This window comes from Vitis vinifera, chromosome 3 (assembly GCF_030704535.1).
Source record: "Vitis vinifera cultivar Pinot Noir 40024 chromosome 3, ASM3070453v1".
NCBI lineage: Eukaryota > Viridiplantae > Streptophyta > Magnoliopsida > Vitales > Vitaceae > Vitis > Vitis vinifera.
This window is the reverse complement of record NC_081807.1, coordinates 7,471,737-7,491,006: the sequence shown is the minus strand read 5'-3', so window position 1 is coordinate 7,491,006 and position 19,270 is coordinate 7,471,737. Positions and strand designations below refer to the sequence as shown.

At 33.7% G+C, this 19,270-nt stretch overlaps 1 protein-coding gene across 1 annotated transcript; it reads right to left on the bottom strand.

The window, feature by feature from the left end:
- Positions 1-357: 357 nt before the first annotated feature.
- On the bottom strand, positions 358-14,568 carry LOC100244584 (ADP-ribosylation factor-like protein 8b). The gene is made up of 6 exons (XM_002266385.5): positions 14,379-14,568; positions 11,846-11,927; positions 11,710-11,742; positions 11,446-11,567; positions 1,186-1,347; positions 358-847 (listed from the first exon to the last, which is right to left on the bottom strand). Exons 1-6 carry the CDS (start codon positions 14,414-14,416, stop codon positions 730-732), a joined length of 555 nt encoding a protein of 184 aa, XP_002266421.1. The 5' UTR covers positions 14,417-14,568; the 3' UTR covers positions 358-729.
- Between the last annotated feature and the right edge of the window lie 4,702 nt (positions 14,569-19,270).

Below are 19,270 nucleotides of genomic sequence, written 5' to 3'. Positions count from 1 at the left end.
TATTAATTTTTTTTTTTTAAAGAAAAACTATATGTTAAAAAAAAATTATGATATTAGATAATAATAACTGCCCACGCGAAAGGCACCAAATGGCCTGCAATCATTTTCAGGATTCAGCTGCTCTACATGAGAGCCAATGCAATATGAGATCACACCTGAGCAGTAGCTACCATCTGGAAAATTGAAAAGTATTTAAATAGGGGGAGAGGGCAATGGATGAACAAGGGCACCTGCAAACATTTGGGGAATTTCTCATTGCTAAGTCCAGATTTTTGGGTGGTCATTTTCCATTCCAATCTGGGTTGCCATCCAAGCCTGAAAACCCTAAAACCCGCCAAAGCTAAAAGAAATCAAGGATTCATCAATCAACATCATAAATCAAACTCAAATTACTTCTGTGTTCTAACAAGTAAACAAGAGTGTCAAGAAATCCATCACTCAATCAAAAATCACTACACCCGTTGTCATGTTTAGAATGCTATTCACACCAATCAACATCATCAAATAAAAACCTCAAAACTCACTTTTGTGTTTGGTAAAAGAGAGAAGGGTGTCGTCGAGAAACAGATGTCAACCCAAATAATATTTATATAGTATAACTGAAGCCAACTAGAAGATGATAGTGACAAACCCAGTTAGACAAACAGCAGACCTAACCACCACCAGCCTCAAATCCAGCCGCTCAATCATCAAAGTGTGGTAGCTGCAGAGTATATGGAATCATCATACTCAATTCTTTGATTTGGAATGCTTTACAAGCCAGTCAATAACCGTATCGATGTTGGTTGAGTTCTTGCATGAAATCATGTAACAACATACTTCTCTATTGGTAATGGATCTAAGCTCCCTGCAAAGCAAGCACCATTCTCAACACTAAACACCATAAATAAAATAGCCATGAACCTTAAACCATCACAACCAAGCAAAAGGAAGGGGATTGGATTCACATTTTTTTTCAAGACTTGAATGTTGTTTATTGAAAATGAGAAAATCGAATATTTTGCAGTTTGTTCCATTCGATAAAGGAACTGACAGTTCTTGCATTTTTTTAACAGTTTAACAAACAACTAAACAACTTTTATTATCATGCACCGTCGTTTAACACAAAAAATGATAATCATTTTGAAAAACTACTCAAATCCCACATTATTTCAACATAATTAAGGTAAAATCATCTCCACTTACATTTGCTCTGTCAGCTCTGGTTTAGACAAAGCTCCTGGCTTGTCAATCTTATTACCTAGTACCAGCAAAGGGATGCCATTCAGGGAAGCCTTACTTAACAGGTCATGAAGTTCACCTCTTGAGACAGTCAAGTTATCGGGATCAGCAGCATCCACAACATAACTACAACAAAAATCAGGTCAAAAAGTTGTTGGGTTGTCAAAATCTAGTGCTTCAATATTTGTCAAATATAACTTAAATGATGGATAACAAACAAAACATCACTGATCTTTGATGACATATCATGAATGATTTTGAAACAGATGATCACAAATAAACCTCGAATGTGCAACAGACTATCAGTCATATGATTAATTTGTAACCGGCTCCAAAGGAAAAAGTAAAAAGTCAAGTAAAAAATTTATGTACACTAAAAAGGCAAGGCAATATTGATATATATATATATATATATATATATATATACACCCAGGACAAGGTCATATGCAATGAAAACATGAATTATGCCAAAATTCAAAACAAAGAAGAAAATACACAAGATATTTAACAAGAAATTTAAAGAGAAGGAACCACAAACTTTTAATTACATCAATTGAAAACCATCCATAATAGGAGGTATAATGAAAACATCAAACATACTTATATAACTACATAGCTTAAAAACCATCCATAATAGGAGGTGTAACATAAAACATACTTATACAAGGAGATGAATATCTTACAATGGGAGAAGTGAGGAAAGCTTTGAAGAAAGCTTTGGGCTGGAGAGCTTACATGATGAGAGACAAAGAAGAGAGAAGGGAGAGCATAAGCTGGAAGAGAAAAATGAGAGATGCTTACAAACGAGGATCAAGCCTCTTTAAATAGCCAAAAAGAGAATATTAAACAGTACCAATCAGGAGACAAAGCACTATTTGCTTTTTGACCAACTGTTGTGAATAGTTAACTCGTGCATGAATAGTAAAAGTGAACAGTAACATTTACTATAGCACTTTTAGACTTTTCAACAGGAATCTTACTTTCGACGGGAAAAACAACTGGCAGGCCATTTCTTGAACTGTAGACGCACATGCTGGAAGACAAAACTGCTTTTGGAGTTGAAATGAGCTCATTGGAGAGAATAACCTTGTAGTCATGAAGCAAAAGATTACTTGGATTTCCTTATCGGAGGAAGGATACCTTCACAGTCATCACCATTATCAGGAAGGTAGCTTGTTAAATCATCAGATTCTACATAAGAGTTTTCTTGATAAAAACTTGAGCTTCCTTCATCAAGGATTCTCTGGAAATCTTGAGGGGTTTTTGTTGCTGCGAGCATGGTTTGAAGCTGTTGTTTCTTGAGAAGAAACTGTGACATATCATCATTAGCTGAAGCTTGTGTGGTATGCTTGAGGAAATATTGCTTAACTGCTTCCAAGAGTTGGAAAAGCTGCTGATTCATCCGCAATGATAATGTAGTCCCACTGGACTATCCAAGCAAGGCCAAATTTATTGAAAAAGAATAATGAAGGGGGAAAAGCTGAAAGTTCTCTGGGGATAACAAAAGAACTATTGAATAGCTCAAATCCATCTAAGATGGGTTTAGGAAGAATCTTAATGGATGGACCGAAATAAGTCCACCAATTGTGGAACCAAAATGGGAAGGAAGAAAGTTGATGCTTAGATGGAAAATAGAACATCCATGAACGATGGAAGTCCTTATTCTGGATCAGAAAAGCATTGAACCATAATCTCTAATAATCCCAATAGTTGAAAAATCTTAGTTTTGAAGGTTTAGAGAACTCTCTTGAGAAATTGGGATTTCCTCCCCATTGCTTAACAGTAAGAATCTTATAGATATGACAGGTGGAAAATGTCAAATCCAAATTACTTTATTTATCAACGTTATGCTTAATTTTAACAGAACCAGTTTCTACGAGGATTACCTCATAAAATTCTCTTGTTTTTAAAAGATCACCAGAAGGATAATGAAAATTTTCATGAAAAGCTTTTGCTGCAATCTCTCTTGGGTTTTCAGAGAAAAATTCTCTTTCGATAACCAAAAGAGGTTGATTTAAATCATTTTGCCAATATCTTGATTTTGTTGAAAGTGGTGTGGGATTGGCAGCCACCACAATTTGCTTATTTGAAAAAGAAGAGCTTGATGCTAATTCCTTTTGAGAGGGATTAGCTTTAGTAACCTGCTTAAAGGTCTGAGACCCTAAAATAGTTGGGTATTGGGTAGCCTTGACTAGATTAGAAGGATCATAGTACAAGGTCATCATCTTGTTGGGTATAAGATTAAAAGAATGAAGCCTTGCTTCTTCTTCAAGTTCAACTTGTTGACTCCAAAGCATTTTATGGGGAGAAAGAGCTTGACTGGATTAGGTTTTCTGTGAGTTAGGAGCTTGGGTATTCTGGCTACCCAATCCAGTCAAGCTCCTAACCCACAGAAAACCCAATCCAGTCAAGATCTTTCTCCCCATAAAATGCTTTGGAGTCAACAAGTTGAACTTGAAGAAGAAGCAAGGCTTCATTCTTCTAATCTTATGCCCAACAAGATGATGACCTTGTACTGTGATCTTTCAGATCCTTCTAATCCAGTCAAGACTACCCAATACCCAACTATTTTAGGGTCTTAGACCTTTAAGCAGGTTACTAAAGCTAATCCCTCTCAAAAGGAATTAGCATCAAGCTCTTCTTTTTCAAATAAGCAAATTGTGGTGGCTGCCAACCCCACACCACTTTCAGCAAAATCAAGATATTGGCAATGAAAACATGAATTATGTCAAAATTCAAAACAAAGAAGAGAAATCAGAAAATACACAAGATATTTAACAATAAATTTAAAGAGAAGGAACCACAAACTTTTAATTACATAAATTGAAAACCATCCATAATAGGAGATATAATGAAAACATCAAACATACTTATATAACTACATAGCTTGAAAACCATCCATAATAGGAGGTGTAACATAAAACATACTTATATAAGGAGATGAATATCTTACAATGGGAGAAGGGAGGAAAGCTTTGAAGAAAGCTTTGGGCTGGAGAGCTTACATGATGAGAGAGAAAGAAGAGAGATGGGAGAGCATAAGCTGGAAGAGAAAAATGAGAGATGCTTACAACTGAGGATCAAGCCCCTTTAAATAGCCAAAAAGAGAATATTAAATAGTACCAATCAGGAGACAAAACACTATTTGTTTTTTGACCAACTGCTGTGAATAGTTAACCCGTGCATAAATAGTAAAAGTGAACAGTAACATGTTACTGTAGCACTTTTAGACTTTTCAGCAAGGAATCTTACTTTCGGCGAAAATAACGACTGGTAGGCCATTTCTTGAACTGTGGATGCACATGCTGGGAGACAAGGTTGCTTTTGGTGTTGATAATGCTTAAAGCTTTTTAGTGGAAAATCAACGTCATTGGAGGAGGACTGATGAGGAATCAGGGAAGAATATAATCTGACCGGTGTTCCATTAGTAGCTGCGTATCTTCAACGATGGATTTGGAGGGCAGGGGATCAATCCTTTTACTGCAAAAAATCTGATGAAGGGAATCCTCAGAAATAAAATATCCCATATTTTTAGGATAAGCCTCAAAATCCCTGCTAATGATTCTGGCTCTCCAATGCTTGATTTGCTTAATAAGAGGCTCAACACAGATATTAGGTTGCTCCAAAGGGCAGGACAATAGAGTAGGTCTCATGTTCTGATAATGAAGAGAAACATAATGTTGTGCTGGGAGAAGACTACTATTAGAGATCCATTCAAGAGCTTTGCTGATAATGATAGCGTCAGCAAACTTCTTATTCATCTTAAAACCCTGAATTAATCCTAAGTTAATTTTTCTTCTGAAATTACTTGCTTGGCTGGGATCAAAGCAGACCAGCTGGTGAACTAACCCATAATCAAGAAGAAGCTCTGGGGTTAGGGTTAATACTTCATTCTTGAAAGCAAAGCTAATTGGCTGGTAATATTGTAAGTCAATGCAAACTCTGCTGATAGTAAAGTTTATGTTGCAATTACAAAACTGCTTGTTGTCTTGCTGATGGAGAAGATGCTCACTAAGGCTTCTGCAAATCTTAGAATTGTCAAACTCCATATCTTTAACCAATTTTAACCCTGGAACCCTAAGACCAAGTATGGTTGAAAGATAGATGTGAAGATCTTGAAGATAGGCAGAGATAAAAACTTGTTTTTCCTTTGCAAGAGCCTTAGCTTTTTCATAAATTAGAAGACGAACATCATCTTCCTTAAGAGAGTAGAAAATCTGCTTCTTGTGAAAATACATTCTTAAATTGAGGAAACTCCACTCTTCCTCACTTAAATTTTTTACATTCACCAGTGGGGTGAATTGCTTATTCTCTCCATTTCCCAGTGGGGAAAATAGGGCTTGGTTTTTAAGCGCATCCGGATGTGTTTTGGGAAAGTCAACTAGATCTAGTTTTCTTTCCAAAACCCTGCACCTGTCCTGCAAATCACAAAGACTTTTATAAACAGATAAAGGGTTAGTGTCTATAGAAGATGGATTTGTGGGAAAGGAATCCTCCACAAAAGGTAGAGAATCCGAAATGTCTCCTTTATCCTTGTTAGGGGAAGAAGGATGCTTAAGAGTTGCTAAAGAAATAGGATCATTTGAAGATCTTGCAACATCAAAATGTTCATAATACAAAGGCATGAATTTCTCAGATAAAGCTAAATGAGATTTCATAGAGGCAATAGATTTCTTAATGGGCCTAAGAGGTTGTTTTTCTTTTTTGGGGGTCATGATCTTATGAATCCTACAAAAATTCACGAGTTAAGAAATCAGGGATTGAGTTATTATCTCCTTTAATATATTCAATTTGAAAATCAAAATTGCTTAAAATAGCTTGTTATCTAGCAAAAATATGCTTAGAAGCTATATTCTTAACATCCTTTTGTAAAACTGATTTTGTCGATTTGCAATCAACTCTTAATAAAAATTCTTGATTTAAAAGATCATCTTGAAATTTTGAAATGCATAAAACAATGCTTAAAATTTCCTTTTTAATACTGTTATAGTTGAGTTGGACACTTCCCCAGGTTCCTGAAGTATACCTAACCAACTTCTCCTGGTTATCAATCCTTTGCTTGAGAATCCCGCCACAACCTATGTCAGAGGCATCAGTCTCTACAATCTTAAAGGCTTTTGGATCAGCTAGGGCAAGGCATGGTAAGGTCTTGACTCTAGATTTGACAGTTTTGACAATCTTGGTATGATCCTCATTCCAAGATACTGGATTTTTCTCAAGTCTTTGTCTTAAAGGGGCACAAAGTTGGCTTAAGTCTTGAATAAATTCTGACACATAATTAAGGCTTCCTAAGAAACGTTGTAGTTGTTTCTTATCCTTAATCTCATCAGGAAACTTATCAGCAAACTCAATTGATCTTTGAATGGGGGTGATTGTTCCTTAATGAATATGATGACCTAGGAATCTTACCTTAGTTTGAAAGAGGTTAATCTTAGTGGCTGACAAGCTTAGACCATTACTTTTAACAGTCTCAACAAACTTGTTGAGATGTTTCCAATGCTGCTCAACAGAATCAGAGTAAATCAAAACATCATCAATGTATACAATGATGAAATTAGAAAACTGGTTAAATATTTCATTCATTATGTTTTGGAATTCTGAAGGTGCATTCTTAAGACCAAAGGGCATTACGTTCCATTCATAATGTCCAAAGGGAACCACAAATGTTGTTTTATACCTATCATTTTCAGCAATCTGGATTTGCTAAAATCCTGATTTCATGTCAAACTTAGAGAAAACTTTGGACTTAACTAATCTTTGAAGGAGGTCTTTCTTATTTGGGATAGGATACCTAATCCATCTTAAAACATCATTGAGAGGCTTGTAATTGATAACTAGTCTAGGTGTTCCTCTTTCTAATTCAGCTTGTTTCTGAACATAGAAGGCTGAACAACTCCAAGGGGACTTAGACTTCCTTATCAACTTCTTATCAAGAAGATCCTGGATCTCCTTTTCACAGTAGCTTAATAACTCCTTGTTCATCTGGATTGGTCTTGCTTTAGTGGGAATATTTTTCTCACTAAAATCTGGCTCATAAGGTAACTCTACGTCATGCTGTTTCCTATGCCAAAACGCATTAGGAATGTTAGAGTAAACTTCTCCAATAATTTTATTCTTAAATCTTTCTATGGCATCTTGAGCTTTCTTAACCTTTAATTAGTCTTCTATTCTAACCATAGCGATCTCTTGCTTTAAGAGATTAACATGGTTTTCCTTAGCCTTAATCACCTGTTCCTTTAAGGTGTTTATACTTCTTTCACCAGGTGGGTTGGCAAATTCAAACAATATTTCTTTATCTAAGAGCTTAGTTCTTATACCTTGGTCATCTACCCACATGGAAAAGATAGAACTTAAAAAGGGGACTCCAAGGAGAGCTTTTTCCTTAAGATCTTTAACTAGAATGAAGGTTTGCTTAATGCAAATGCCTTGGTTACAAATATGAGCATCAAACAGCTTATACTTAATAGTAAGTTTTTTGCCATTGGCTCCAAAAAGAGTTTGTCTGGTTTTCTCATAAAGTTGGGTAGGTACTAGACCTTCTTGAAGACAATTCAAAGCTGCTCCTGAATCAATCAAAGCAATAATATCAATGACAAATTTATTCTTAATTACTATAGTAAGGGAGACTTCCCACCTTTGGAAGATAACTCTACTAATAGTATTTAAGTATGCATTTATCTCTTCATTATTGACTTGTGAGGATTCAAGAACTTCTTTAAGGTTTTCCTGGTTAGGATTACGATGGTAAATACCAACCCTGTTGATTTGATCATGGAGGGTAAAAAATTCTAAGCTTGCAGGTTGTCTTAAGTCCTTAATCTCCTTCTTATACTGCTTTATTTCTTCTTGAAGATCCTTAATAGTTAAAGTATCTGGGACAAGCTTTTGTTCTTGGCTTAGGATGTTTATAGTCTTTGATTGGCTATCGCAATGGTTTTTGATCCTAAAAACCCTTTGGTTAGAAGATCCATTGGCTATCTTAATTAGTCCATTAACCTTTGTTTCAGAACTAATATTTCTCTTAACCAAATTAATTCTCCTATGGGAAGGCAGAGGTGTTTCAGGGATAACAAAAGGCTGAGGTGTTTCAGGGATAACAAGGTTGTCTTTAACCTTTTGGCTAATTCTATCAATGAAAGCTTGATCAATATGAGGATTTTCCTGGAATTTCTTAGAGCATTCAAAAGGCTTAAACAAAGGCTTCTTGTCATTCTTAACAAAGGAATTCTTAATGTGATCTTGAGTTTCAATGATCTCCTCAAACCTGTTGAGTTGATCACCAATAGTCTTAAGAAACATGTTAGTGTAAATATTCTATTCCATGATTCTTCTAATATCAATTGCACTAGCAGTTCCTTTATCCTCAGGCTTAGTCTTAAAAGGTGAAGCTTTAACTATGGTTCCATTAACATTCTTTTCTATCTTAGCTTCAGGAGGATGAAGGATTCTATGACAATGTTGTCACTGGTTTTCCATATCTTAGCTTTTGTAGATGTGTTGTTAATACGCTTATAGGGATAGTCTGGATATTCCTCTTTTTTGAAGAGTTCAAACCAAATCCAAAACTTAATATTTTTCTTTTCTTGTCTTAAGTACTCATAGAATTCTTCTTGGTAGAGGGTTCTAATGTCTTTAAGAACAGTGCTAAAGAACCATTCTTTCCTTTCCTTATTGACTTCAGAATAGAAGTCTTTTCTTAAGAGATCCTTGTTGATCTCAAATTCCTCATCACTTAGGCTTACAGCGTTAATCATTTGGGAATATGTAAGAGACATAACAAGGGACTCATCCTGTTGTGATTCCTAAGTAGACTCATTTTCCTCCGTGTGAAATGGTCTGGCCACGTTGGTGTTACTTCTAACACCTGTTAGCTTAATATTCTTAGGATTTGTTGAACTAAAACCTTCTTCTTCCCTAGTGGTTCTTACAGGGATAGAAGAGCTTGAAGCTCTAGAGGGCTCAAAATCTGAAATTCTAGGGCTGCTAGAATGACGAAAAGAGTTGGAGAAAATCAGATATCCTCCTCCATTAGGATATTGACCAATCTGTTCAATCCTTTCAAATCTCTGCTCTATAGCTGGAACGGCATTAGCAAAATGCCAATTTTCAGGAAACTCAACCTCATTTCACTTGATTTTCATGGGGACTATGAAATTAGACTTGTTTATCACATCTGAGTGGAAGAGAGTGGTCTCACCCTTGGGACTGGCGCACAGTGCTCCAGATCCAACGCTTGTGGTCATGCTCTTATAGGCAAACCTAGTCATGATGGAAACAGGACTGTTTCCTTTCCTAAACTTAAAGCCATGGGTCTTAACATGAAGGACAACCAAATCTAAGATATCGGCATCTCTTAGTCTAACTATGAAGTAAGGGAAACACTGGAAGTAAACAGGGCCATCATTCAGTCCAGCTTGGACTGCACTTATAATAGAATCTTGATAGTCGAGACGTCTATTATCTCTTAAACACATGACAATAGAGGTGTTTAAACCTAATCTTGTTAAAGGCTTAGCTGCAATTTGAATCATACCAAAGTGTATGAAGTTGTAGTGGTCTTTCTTATGCTTCTCAACAGACTTACTATCTAAGAGTCTTATGACTTGATTGTCTTGTTCTAAGCTTACTGACATTTCAAAGGTCCTAATGGTGTAGTCTGTGAAGAACTTAAAGGTTCCTTTCTTATAAATTTCTTAATTAGATACCTTGGGTAACTTCCAATCATCTAAATCATTTTGGATCTTAGGATAATTGATCTCTTCACTACTTGTTGACTCCAAAGCATTTTATGGGGAGAAGGAGCTTGACTAGATTGGGTTTTCTGTGGGTTAGGAGCTTGGGCATTCTTTTTAGGGGCCATGGTCTCGTGAACCTTGCAAATTTCACGAGTTAAGTAATCAAGAATGGAATGTTCTCGTTTAATAAACTTAATTTGAAAATTAGGGTTTAAAATAATCTGCTCATCAATTAAATCATGCTTGAATGCTATATACTTAATTGTTTTCACATATGTGAAAACTAATTTTAATAAAAATCCTTGGTTCAAAATATATATATATATGCATGTATGTATGTATGACAACCTTCAACGGGAAGTAGATGAACATGTCAAGGGAATCAAAGCCTTTAAAGAGGCCAATATCATATTTTGCTAACCAAAAATTGGATCCTAAAGAATTCTCCTTTTTCAAAACCATCTGAAACACATCAATTAGTACAGAAAATCAAATTCTAAGAGCTTATTGGGCAATTTAGACTGATAATAACTTAAAATGGTCAAGAATTGACAGTTTTCAAGCCAAATTCGCTCATTAGCTCACAGCATTCAGTTCTGATACTATAACAAGGAACACATAAAACTAAACTTCATTCTACGTAAAGATATCCACAGATCTGTTAATAAACTCAACTTATTAAGAGATCCCAAAGACAGTAAAAGATTTATAAGCACCATCCTAAGTTTGGAGACTCAGAGAGAAGTAGAACACGAGAATAATGGTTGAAATGTTACAGGATCTCTGGAAGCACAAGGGAAAGGGAGCAAGTGTCCTCACCTCCCTGGAAACTGTAGAAGGCTGAGAATTGTGCCCTCTGAAATAAAATAGAACTCAAAAATACCACACAACTAGCAAAGCCTTAAAGCACAACCACTAAAGTCAGCCATGGAGGAGAAGGATTTCTATAACATGACAAGAATAGAAGGATTTTCAACATTTAGCTGAAAGAAACAACTAATGGCTGAAAATCTATTACATATAGGTTCTAATTCATGTTTCATGTTTCCCGTTTGTCTAAAAAATAAAAGAAATGTTGTCTAGTTGTTACCTGGCCAAAGAAATGACACCTCAGGAAAGTGATAAACTAGGATATTAGTTGGGGAGTTAAAGAGTGATAAACTTAGTCTAATACAGCAAGGTTTTCATTTTTCTTTTCTTGAGTTTTCTCAGATGACAGAATATGATAATTCAATCCTCCGATAGAACATACATTATATTACAAATACATTGTTAATGAAGCTCACGGGTGCAACTGTCTGTAACCAGCTTATCCCAACACAAGTTAAGAACAAGGAGAAATGGATCAGAATGATTGTGTTAAAATAGCTACTAGAGATAATTTCATACCATATAGACGGAAATGAATATGATATAAAATTCAACAAAATACAAGTACTTGACAGCATTATGAACATGTAACTGAAAAAAGGGGAGTTAAGATACATACACAATAGCTGAAACTGCACGGCAATATCTCTCCCACATACTGCGAAACCTAGGTTGTCCTCCCAGATCCCACAACTTTATTGTGACATTCCCCTTAGTTACCTTCCTCATGTTAAATCCCACCTAAAGACAAAAGATATGACTTACATGATATGTCCACACATAAAGTGATTGTATTACAAATAACAATGCTATGGGAGAATAGCATCTTTCTACACACACTTAGAGTGAAAAAGAAAAAGATTCATTAAGAAAGATTACATACTGTGGGTATCATGTCTTCAGTATATCCACCAGTCTTGCAACAAGATCCACAAAGGAATTTAGCCACCAGTGCCAAACCAAAGAAAGGAGAGGGAAACAATAAAAGAAAACTCACATTTTGCATGAACTTTACTTACTGCAATAACATTTACAAGTGATGTTTTTCCTGCATTCTGAAGGCCTATCAAAGATAGCTCCATTTCTTGTTTGAAAAAGAGGCTGCAGAATAAAAATAAAGTAAAAGGAAAAGTCAAGACAACTGAGGCTCAGTTGAGCTCTGTTTAAATAAATTTTTTTATCAGAAGTAATTTCAGGCAAGAGAAAAAGCAATGTGCATTAGGAAAATTGTTTAGCATACACATATTAAAAAAAGTTTATGTTAACCCTGGTGTATTGATGTACAAGGCAAAGGCAAGGGAGGTAGTGGAAGAACCAGTCCCAGCATGAGATTTTGGCATGGATTAAGACAATAGTCATGATTTAGTGGTGGCTTGGAGATGGCACCAAAGATAGCAGAGGCAGCACTGGTGATGGTGGTGTGAAGGAGCTGGAGCCAATAACCATAATTTTAATAAAACCACATTTGTAGTGCAGCTAGCACTGGTTTGAACAATAAATTTTTTTATATAGATGGATTTTTGTGCCCACTGGGACTTGAACCTAGAACCTCCCATAGGCCCTCCCCAATCCTTTACCACTTGAGCCCAGCCTCAAGGCCACGGTGTGAATAATACTTATGCTTCTATGCATCTTCTTTTTCCAAAAATAACAGATGGCCATATTGGAAGCTCTAACACAACCAAATTTACATTATATATATCAATTAAACTCTCAAATATTAATTTAATACTGTGCCAATATCACCATTGTCCCTAAACCATCACACCACATCACCAGAATGGTTCTCCCACTTGTTCTTTAAGAAACAAAAATTTTCAAGGAGACAAAGGTAACCTATAGGGGACAAAGAGGATTCCTCAAACAAAATAGGCAAAAGAATGCATATAAATTATACAAGCAAGTGCCAACATATCCAAGAAATAAAACATAAGGACCAAGCAGGTATGGGGATATTGAATTCCTACAGAGAAAGAGTTCACTGAAGCAAGGTCACAGTTCCTCTCTTAGATAGAGTGTTCACTTCTCAATTAGCAACTAGGCACCCATTTAAACCAAAAGAAGAAAAAAAATTCTAGAAACACACCCAAAGGATAATCCCTGTTCTAAAAGCAAATCAACTTCTTTCAGAGGATATGAGGTTTTCCAAGGGCCTTATGTCCCATTTTTAATCCACTTGATGAGATTCAATGTATCACATTCCACAAAAATTATATGGATGCCAAAGTTTCTTTCAAATCCATCAAAAGAGCTATCAAATCCACTTTATTGGCCTCACCAAGCTCCAAAAGCTCCTAGAGGGCAAAACCGGTGCAACTTTCTTGATTTCTGTAGATCCCACAGGCCATAGATAATAATTGCCAAGCGTTTACAATACCTAATTGTCCAGCCCATTTCAAAACCACAGTCAGCAAAGGACTATTGCCACCACAATCAATAATTAGCAAAAATTATTAATAGCATCCCCCACCACCACAGCCACTTCCCCATAACCATTGCCTCCACGACCACTAGCCACCATTGGCAGTCCCCACCACCACAGGACAGCACCATCACACCACCACCTTCACCACTATTTTAACGTTCTGCAAGTTTGCAACACACCATTACCATTGCAATGCATACACATATCACATGCGCCTTATCCGTAGTGATTAAAACATGAAATTAGAATAATTCAAGGGTCTTAATATTGAACTTTCCAACTAAAGTGCCCAAGAAACCATGTAACCAGACAATGATCTGGGCAACTGCAGCATCCAAACATCACTTCTTTACCAACCTCCTGCCTTGGACCTAATGCATGCAGTGGGTTACTCTGGCCAGACAAGACAACTTCAAAATTATACCATTAGTCAGAAATGAGAGCATATCTTATGATACCATTGGCATCCTGAGGCTTTAACTCAGATTAACATGTTAATAGACAGCGAAAGGAAATTAAAAAATGCCTAATCCTAATATCCTTGCATTATGCCGCAAGTTTTTATCAGACTCCAACCTAAATAATGCACCCAAAATGGTCATCAAAGGATAAGTATAACTAAAGCAGCAAAGGGGCATTGATCAATTCAACAATCAAGGTTACCATGATGACCTTCGATCTTACACAATTCAAATTAGTAGTTCAATCTGAGAAACTCATTTTTCAAACGGAAAATATATAAAGACTCCATATCACCATCCACCTTACAATTCAAGTAACAAACCAAAACCAAAGAAACCAGTGTGCGAAAAACAAAAAATTCAAAATTTTTCTGAGACTCAAACCCCATGTAGCCTGAGAAAACACCGAGAAATGCAACACAGAAGATCCCAAATGCAAAACACATTAGGCTCCGTTTCGTTCCTCAGAAAATGCAAGAAAAAAAAAATCCAAAATCGCACAATGCCATTGTTTGGCAACAAAAACCTCCACTCAGCTCCGCTCAATGCAACCACTCAACCTCGCTGAGGTGAGTTTATCATTTCTTTATCTTCATAAATTAAAACAAAACTCAAAATTCTCTTTTCCCAGCAACCAAACAGAGGATTACGAGGGACCTAATTTACCTTCGCAGCCAATTGAGCAACGATTCCCACAACCCCATTCGAAACGAAACTCAGAATTCAAAACCAAAAAAAATTAGGGTTTTGAAATGGCGAAATTCTGAGAACTTCTACGTTTTCTGAAAACAGAAGAAAATAAAAATCACTTTTTGAAAACTTTTCTTAAAATTTAATCATGAAAATAACATTTATTTAAAATAAAAGCGATGAAACAAATAAGTAAATATAAAAAAATAATAAAAGTGAGGACCTCGACGCGCATTGGAGGAGAGTGCCTCCTAAGCGACATCGTTTACTTCAACAGTGATTTACACGCGCTAGATCTAAGTGTGATTATAGATTTTTCTTGTGAAACGAATTGGAACAGACGCTTATGAAACGACATCGTTTTAAGGCCTTTCAATAAAATCGCTCTGCGGGAGAGCAGACGCCACGATGTTCCCAGTCCCACACTGGTGGGTGCTTTCGTCATTTTAATAAAAAGTAAGGGTAATTATGTCATTCTAGGACACCACCTGGCCACGTGTTCGTTTTCCTATAATTTGACTCATCATTTAAATTCCAACCTCCTTTTGGCATTTATATTTTTAAATTAAATTTATTTAATTTGCCCTAAAAACAAAAGTCATTTGGTATAATTGCATAGTATAACTTATTCATATTAGTTGACAAAAAATTAGTTTTAAAAAAATCATATTTTTCTAAATTTTTAATTTAAAATATTAATTAAATTATATTCCGACCGTACAAGTGTTACTCGTTCTGTTTCAAATTTATAATTTAAAAATGTTATTCGATGTCAGATGTCATCAGATATCTAAATGAACTCTCACGATTTTACAAATGTATCTATAAAATAAAAAAAATAAAAAATCACACATTATTTTTATGGTCTCGATTTATAAGCACGATAATGAATTTTTTTTTTTTTTTTTTTTGGGTTTTACCCCTTGAATAAGCTTCAATTCTCCACCAACTTAACCATCTCTTTCTTTACAAGCTTCCCCAACTTCCCTATCTCCTTAATGACAACTCCCCAGGACATTTACCATCAACCTCAAAAAATTTTCTTCAAATGCTTTCTCTACCTGATAAAGATCATGACAAGGCAACACCCATTTTCATGAAAGTGAAATTACCCACCAAGAAATTAATTAAAAATTTAAGACAAAGTGACAAATTTAGATTTATTACATCCTTTTTCCTTTTCTCACTTCAATTTTCCCCCACTTTTAACTAATGAATTTGGAGGTGAAGTTAAACTGGGAGGACCCACAGTGAAGCCTGCAGAAATGTGAAGGAAGCATCCAGGAAGGAGCTCAAAAACACACACAAGTGGTATATGGTAATTGAGATGGACTCCTTTCTCTTAACTCATCACACAGTACGGCTCTGAAAAAGGTTGAGTATATATGTATGGTTGTTTGAAGTGAGCTGGTCTTCTTTTTGTGTTGATATATACTTATATGTGTTGAAGTGGGTGGAGGTGTTTGGGGAGAGAGAAAATTAATATTAATGGATATTTTGATGGGGATGGTTGATGGGATGAGCTTCTGTATATCAACTCTGTGGGATCTGCAGGAGATGAGGTTTTCAGCCATCTTTGACGACGTGAGTTGGCTTGCGATGACTGTGATAATGGCTGCTATTTCGTGTTTTATAGCAATAAGAAGACGATGATGAATGAGATCATGTACATGTATTTTCTTATTCACAGGCCTGCGCAAGGAAAGTGATGATGAGTTTGAGCCTCTCTCCCTCCTACTTCCCACTCATTTTCTTCCCCCTTTTTTTCTTTCTTTCTTTTTTCTTGTGCAAAGTATATTCAATTTTTCTCTTCCATTTTTTTTTCTTTTCATTGTAAGATGTGTAAGAAACATATACTAGATCTGTTCCTTGACTCAAGAATTTTTGAAGTTATTTCAATACAATTTGTGTTCTATTCTATCTTTGAATTCTAGTGTGGAGTGAAGAACACTTTGAATGTATTTGATAATGATTTTAAGAAGCGTTTTTAATGTTTGAAAATAAAATAAAATTTAACGTTAAAAAAATTAAAGACTCTTCCTATAATCACTATCAAACCGATTCTTGTTATATTTATAGAGAAAATTCATGATTAATTTTAAAACCCCATTACATTTAGTGATGAAGATTCTATATATTATCATGTAAATTTGTTTATTTTATTTTTTATGTATTTATTATTATGCAATATGGAATAAATATTCCAATTATGTGTTTGTTACTTTAACAAGGATCATTTAGCATTTAATTATAACATTTTTATTTTCTTAATTTTATTATCTTTGTAGAAAATGAAATTATATTCTTTAAATATTAATATCCTTTCCATACCATGGCCCAAATTTTCTAGAAGCATATTCTTTTGACTTTCATTATAATATTTAGTTGTGCTATATTAAATAATTAAATTATTATAGACAATCATATAATTAGTGATGCATGAGCAGATAAAAGAATCATTTATGTGAAAGATTTAGGAGTGATTCCAAGGGGTTTTGAAGTGCTTTTTGATTATTTGAATCTCTTGAGTGACTCACAAAAGGGATTGGATGAATATTTAGCCCCATTTTAGATTCATTCTAGACCTCTCATGATCACTTAATGTATTTAATGAAATTAAAAGAAAATAATTATGAGATAATCTACCTTGATAGCTATTTTTAGGACATAAAATATAGTTTTTTCAAAAATGAATTTCTAAGTGAGGATGAAAATATTGATTTTAGTAAATATATCGCTAACTTTATTTTATGTATATATCAGAATATATCGAAAAATATTGGTACATATTTTAACACAAAATATCAATGACATAAAAATTGATTAAAACTCATGAAAATATTGAGAAAAATCTAAGAAAGAATGATAAAAGAAGTAATAATAGACATTTTGATATTATTTTGTTGAAGAAATTGATATATGTTTGATATAATTTGTCATATTCAATAATAATATCACGTGCATCAATAAAAAAAAAATGAATTTTGTAAGTGTGTATCCATTATTAAGTTATATTAAATATTATTTGATAACAATATTATAACATTAATAATAATATGTTCAACTTGAAAATATATTTAATATTAAAATTATAATCTATTTAATTCAAATTTATTCAATAATATAAAATAAATGATGACACATATATGATTTTTTTAATATTTATATTTTTTATATTTAATTATTATATAAATTATATTAAAAAAAGACTTGTTAATAAAATTATAATGATGATTTTAATATAAAATAATTAAAATTAAATAATTTATTAAAATATTCTTTTAATATTTTTGTTTTATAATGGGCTTTAATATATTAATGTTTGTGCATATAATATATATCTAAGGGTAGATTTGGCCGGGGGTTGCCAAGGGTTCAGTTTAAGTCTTTTGACCTGGGGAGTTTGACGGGGTTGACCAGACAAGAGGAGCGCCCTTTAACCAAGAGCTAGCACTAAAAAATTCTCGAAAAATCAACGAAAAAAACCAATAAATGGTAAAATATTGACAATTTTTTTTTTTCAAAAAATTAGCAAAAAAAATCTCTCATTTGTTTCTAAGTTATGATATTTTAAATTATTATATGTCTCAGATAATTATTGATGAACGATTTCTTTATTAATAGATAATATTATTTAATATTATAGATAGTAAATATGTATATAGGAAATTATTTTATGTCTATTTGAATATTCAATTAAATTTCATTATATAAAGTAATATTATATTAAATTATATTATTTCTTTTTAAAAATAATTTAATTTTTTAGATGAATTTTTCTACTTGTAAAATTATTAACAGTTGTCCAAGATGGCAATAAATGAATTATTTAAGAAATAATATTGACATGATATTGGATGTTAGTTATTTTTTTATTTTTTATCATCCATGTGTGATAGCCGTTGGTATTTATATTTGATATTATTCATCTTTAAATCTAAAATATAAGATATAAAATGAAAAACTATTATTATAATTAAATTCACTAAAAGAAAAAAAAAAGAAATTAATGACGTTTTTAAAGTGTCAAAGAAGAGATAAAATGATGCTTTAGAGAAGCATCATATTATCAATTATAAAAAATAAATATATCATATGTTGACACTTCTAAGAGCCCCATATTTTCGGTGCCAATAATCCTTGACACTTATTAGAAACATCATCTTATTTCAAAAAAACATCATCATTTCTCAAAATAAGAGTCTATATGATGCACTGTTTTCCTCGACGCTTGTAATAAGCATCATTGTTTTGTAGTGAATTTTATCAAATTGGCTAGGCAAGTTTCATTAGTTATGTTGACACTCATAGAAAGCATCATCATATGTGTTATCACCTAGACAATGAGATTTATAAAAAAAAATCATTATGTTCAATTATTTTCTTACGTTGACAATTATAAAAGTGCCAGTGTATTGTGTGTTAGTTTTTTTTTTTGTTTTTTTTATTAATTTCATTATCATACAATTATTACACCTTGATATTCAAATATCTCATATAAACATAATATTAAACGAAGAATTTAAAGAAAGAAACATACAAAGAAAAAAAACTTCATAAAATATCAATCATCTTTATTTTTTCGATCTCATTAATATAAACATGCATACATATGTTTGAATCAACATTCTTAAACATTTAACTTGTACATACTAAACCAAGTTTGCTTCCTTTACATATTAAACTAATCAAAGCTTGTAAAGTGTTCTAGCTAACAATTACATGTCTAAATATATGATTGAACATTTTGTCCACTCAATATCTCCAAGCTCTTAGAGTCATAATCCTCCCTAAAAAAATTGCTATATTAGCATCATAAGTCCATAGACACAATCAACCATTATTTTATAAAATGTTGACTTCTTCAT

Bases quoted from the DNA above. Each gene is read 5' to 3' on its own strand.
- LOC100244584 (XM_002266385.5), bottom strand. From the start codon at position 14,416: ATGGGGTTGTGGGAATCGTTGCTCAATTGGCTGCGAAG. The intron at 11,568-11,709 runs GTATGTAATCTT...TTTTGTCTTTAG, and splicing joins CTGAAGACATGATACCCACA to GTGGGATTTAACATGAGGAA. The intron at 848-1,185 runs GTAAGTGGAGAT...CTTGCTTTGCAG, and splicing joins CCAGAGCTGACAGAGCAAAT to GGAGCTTAGATCCATTACCA.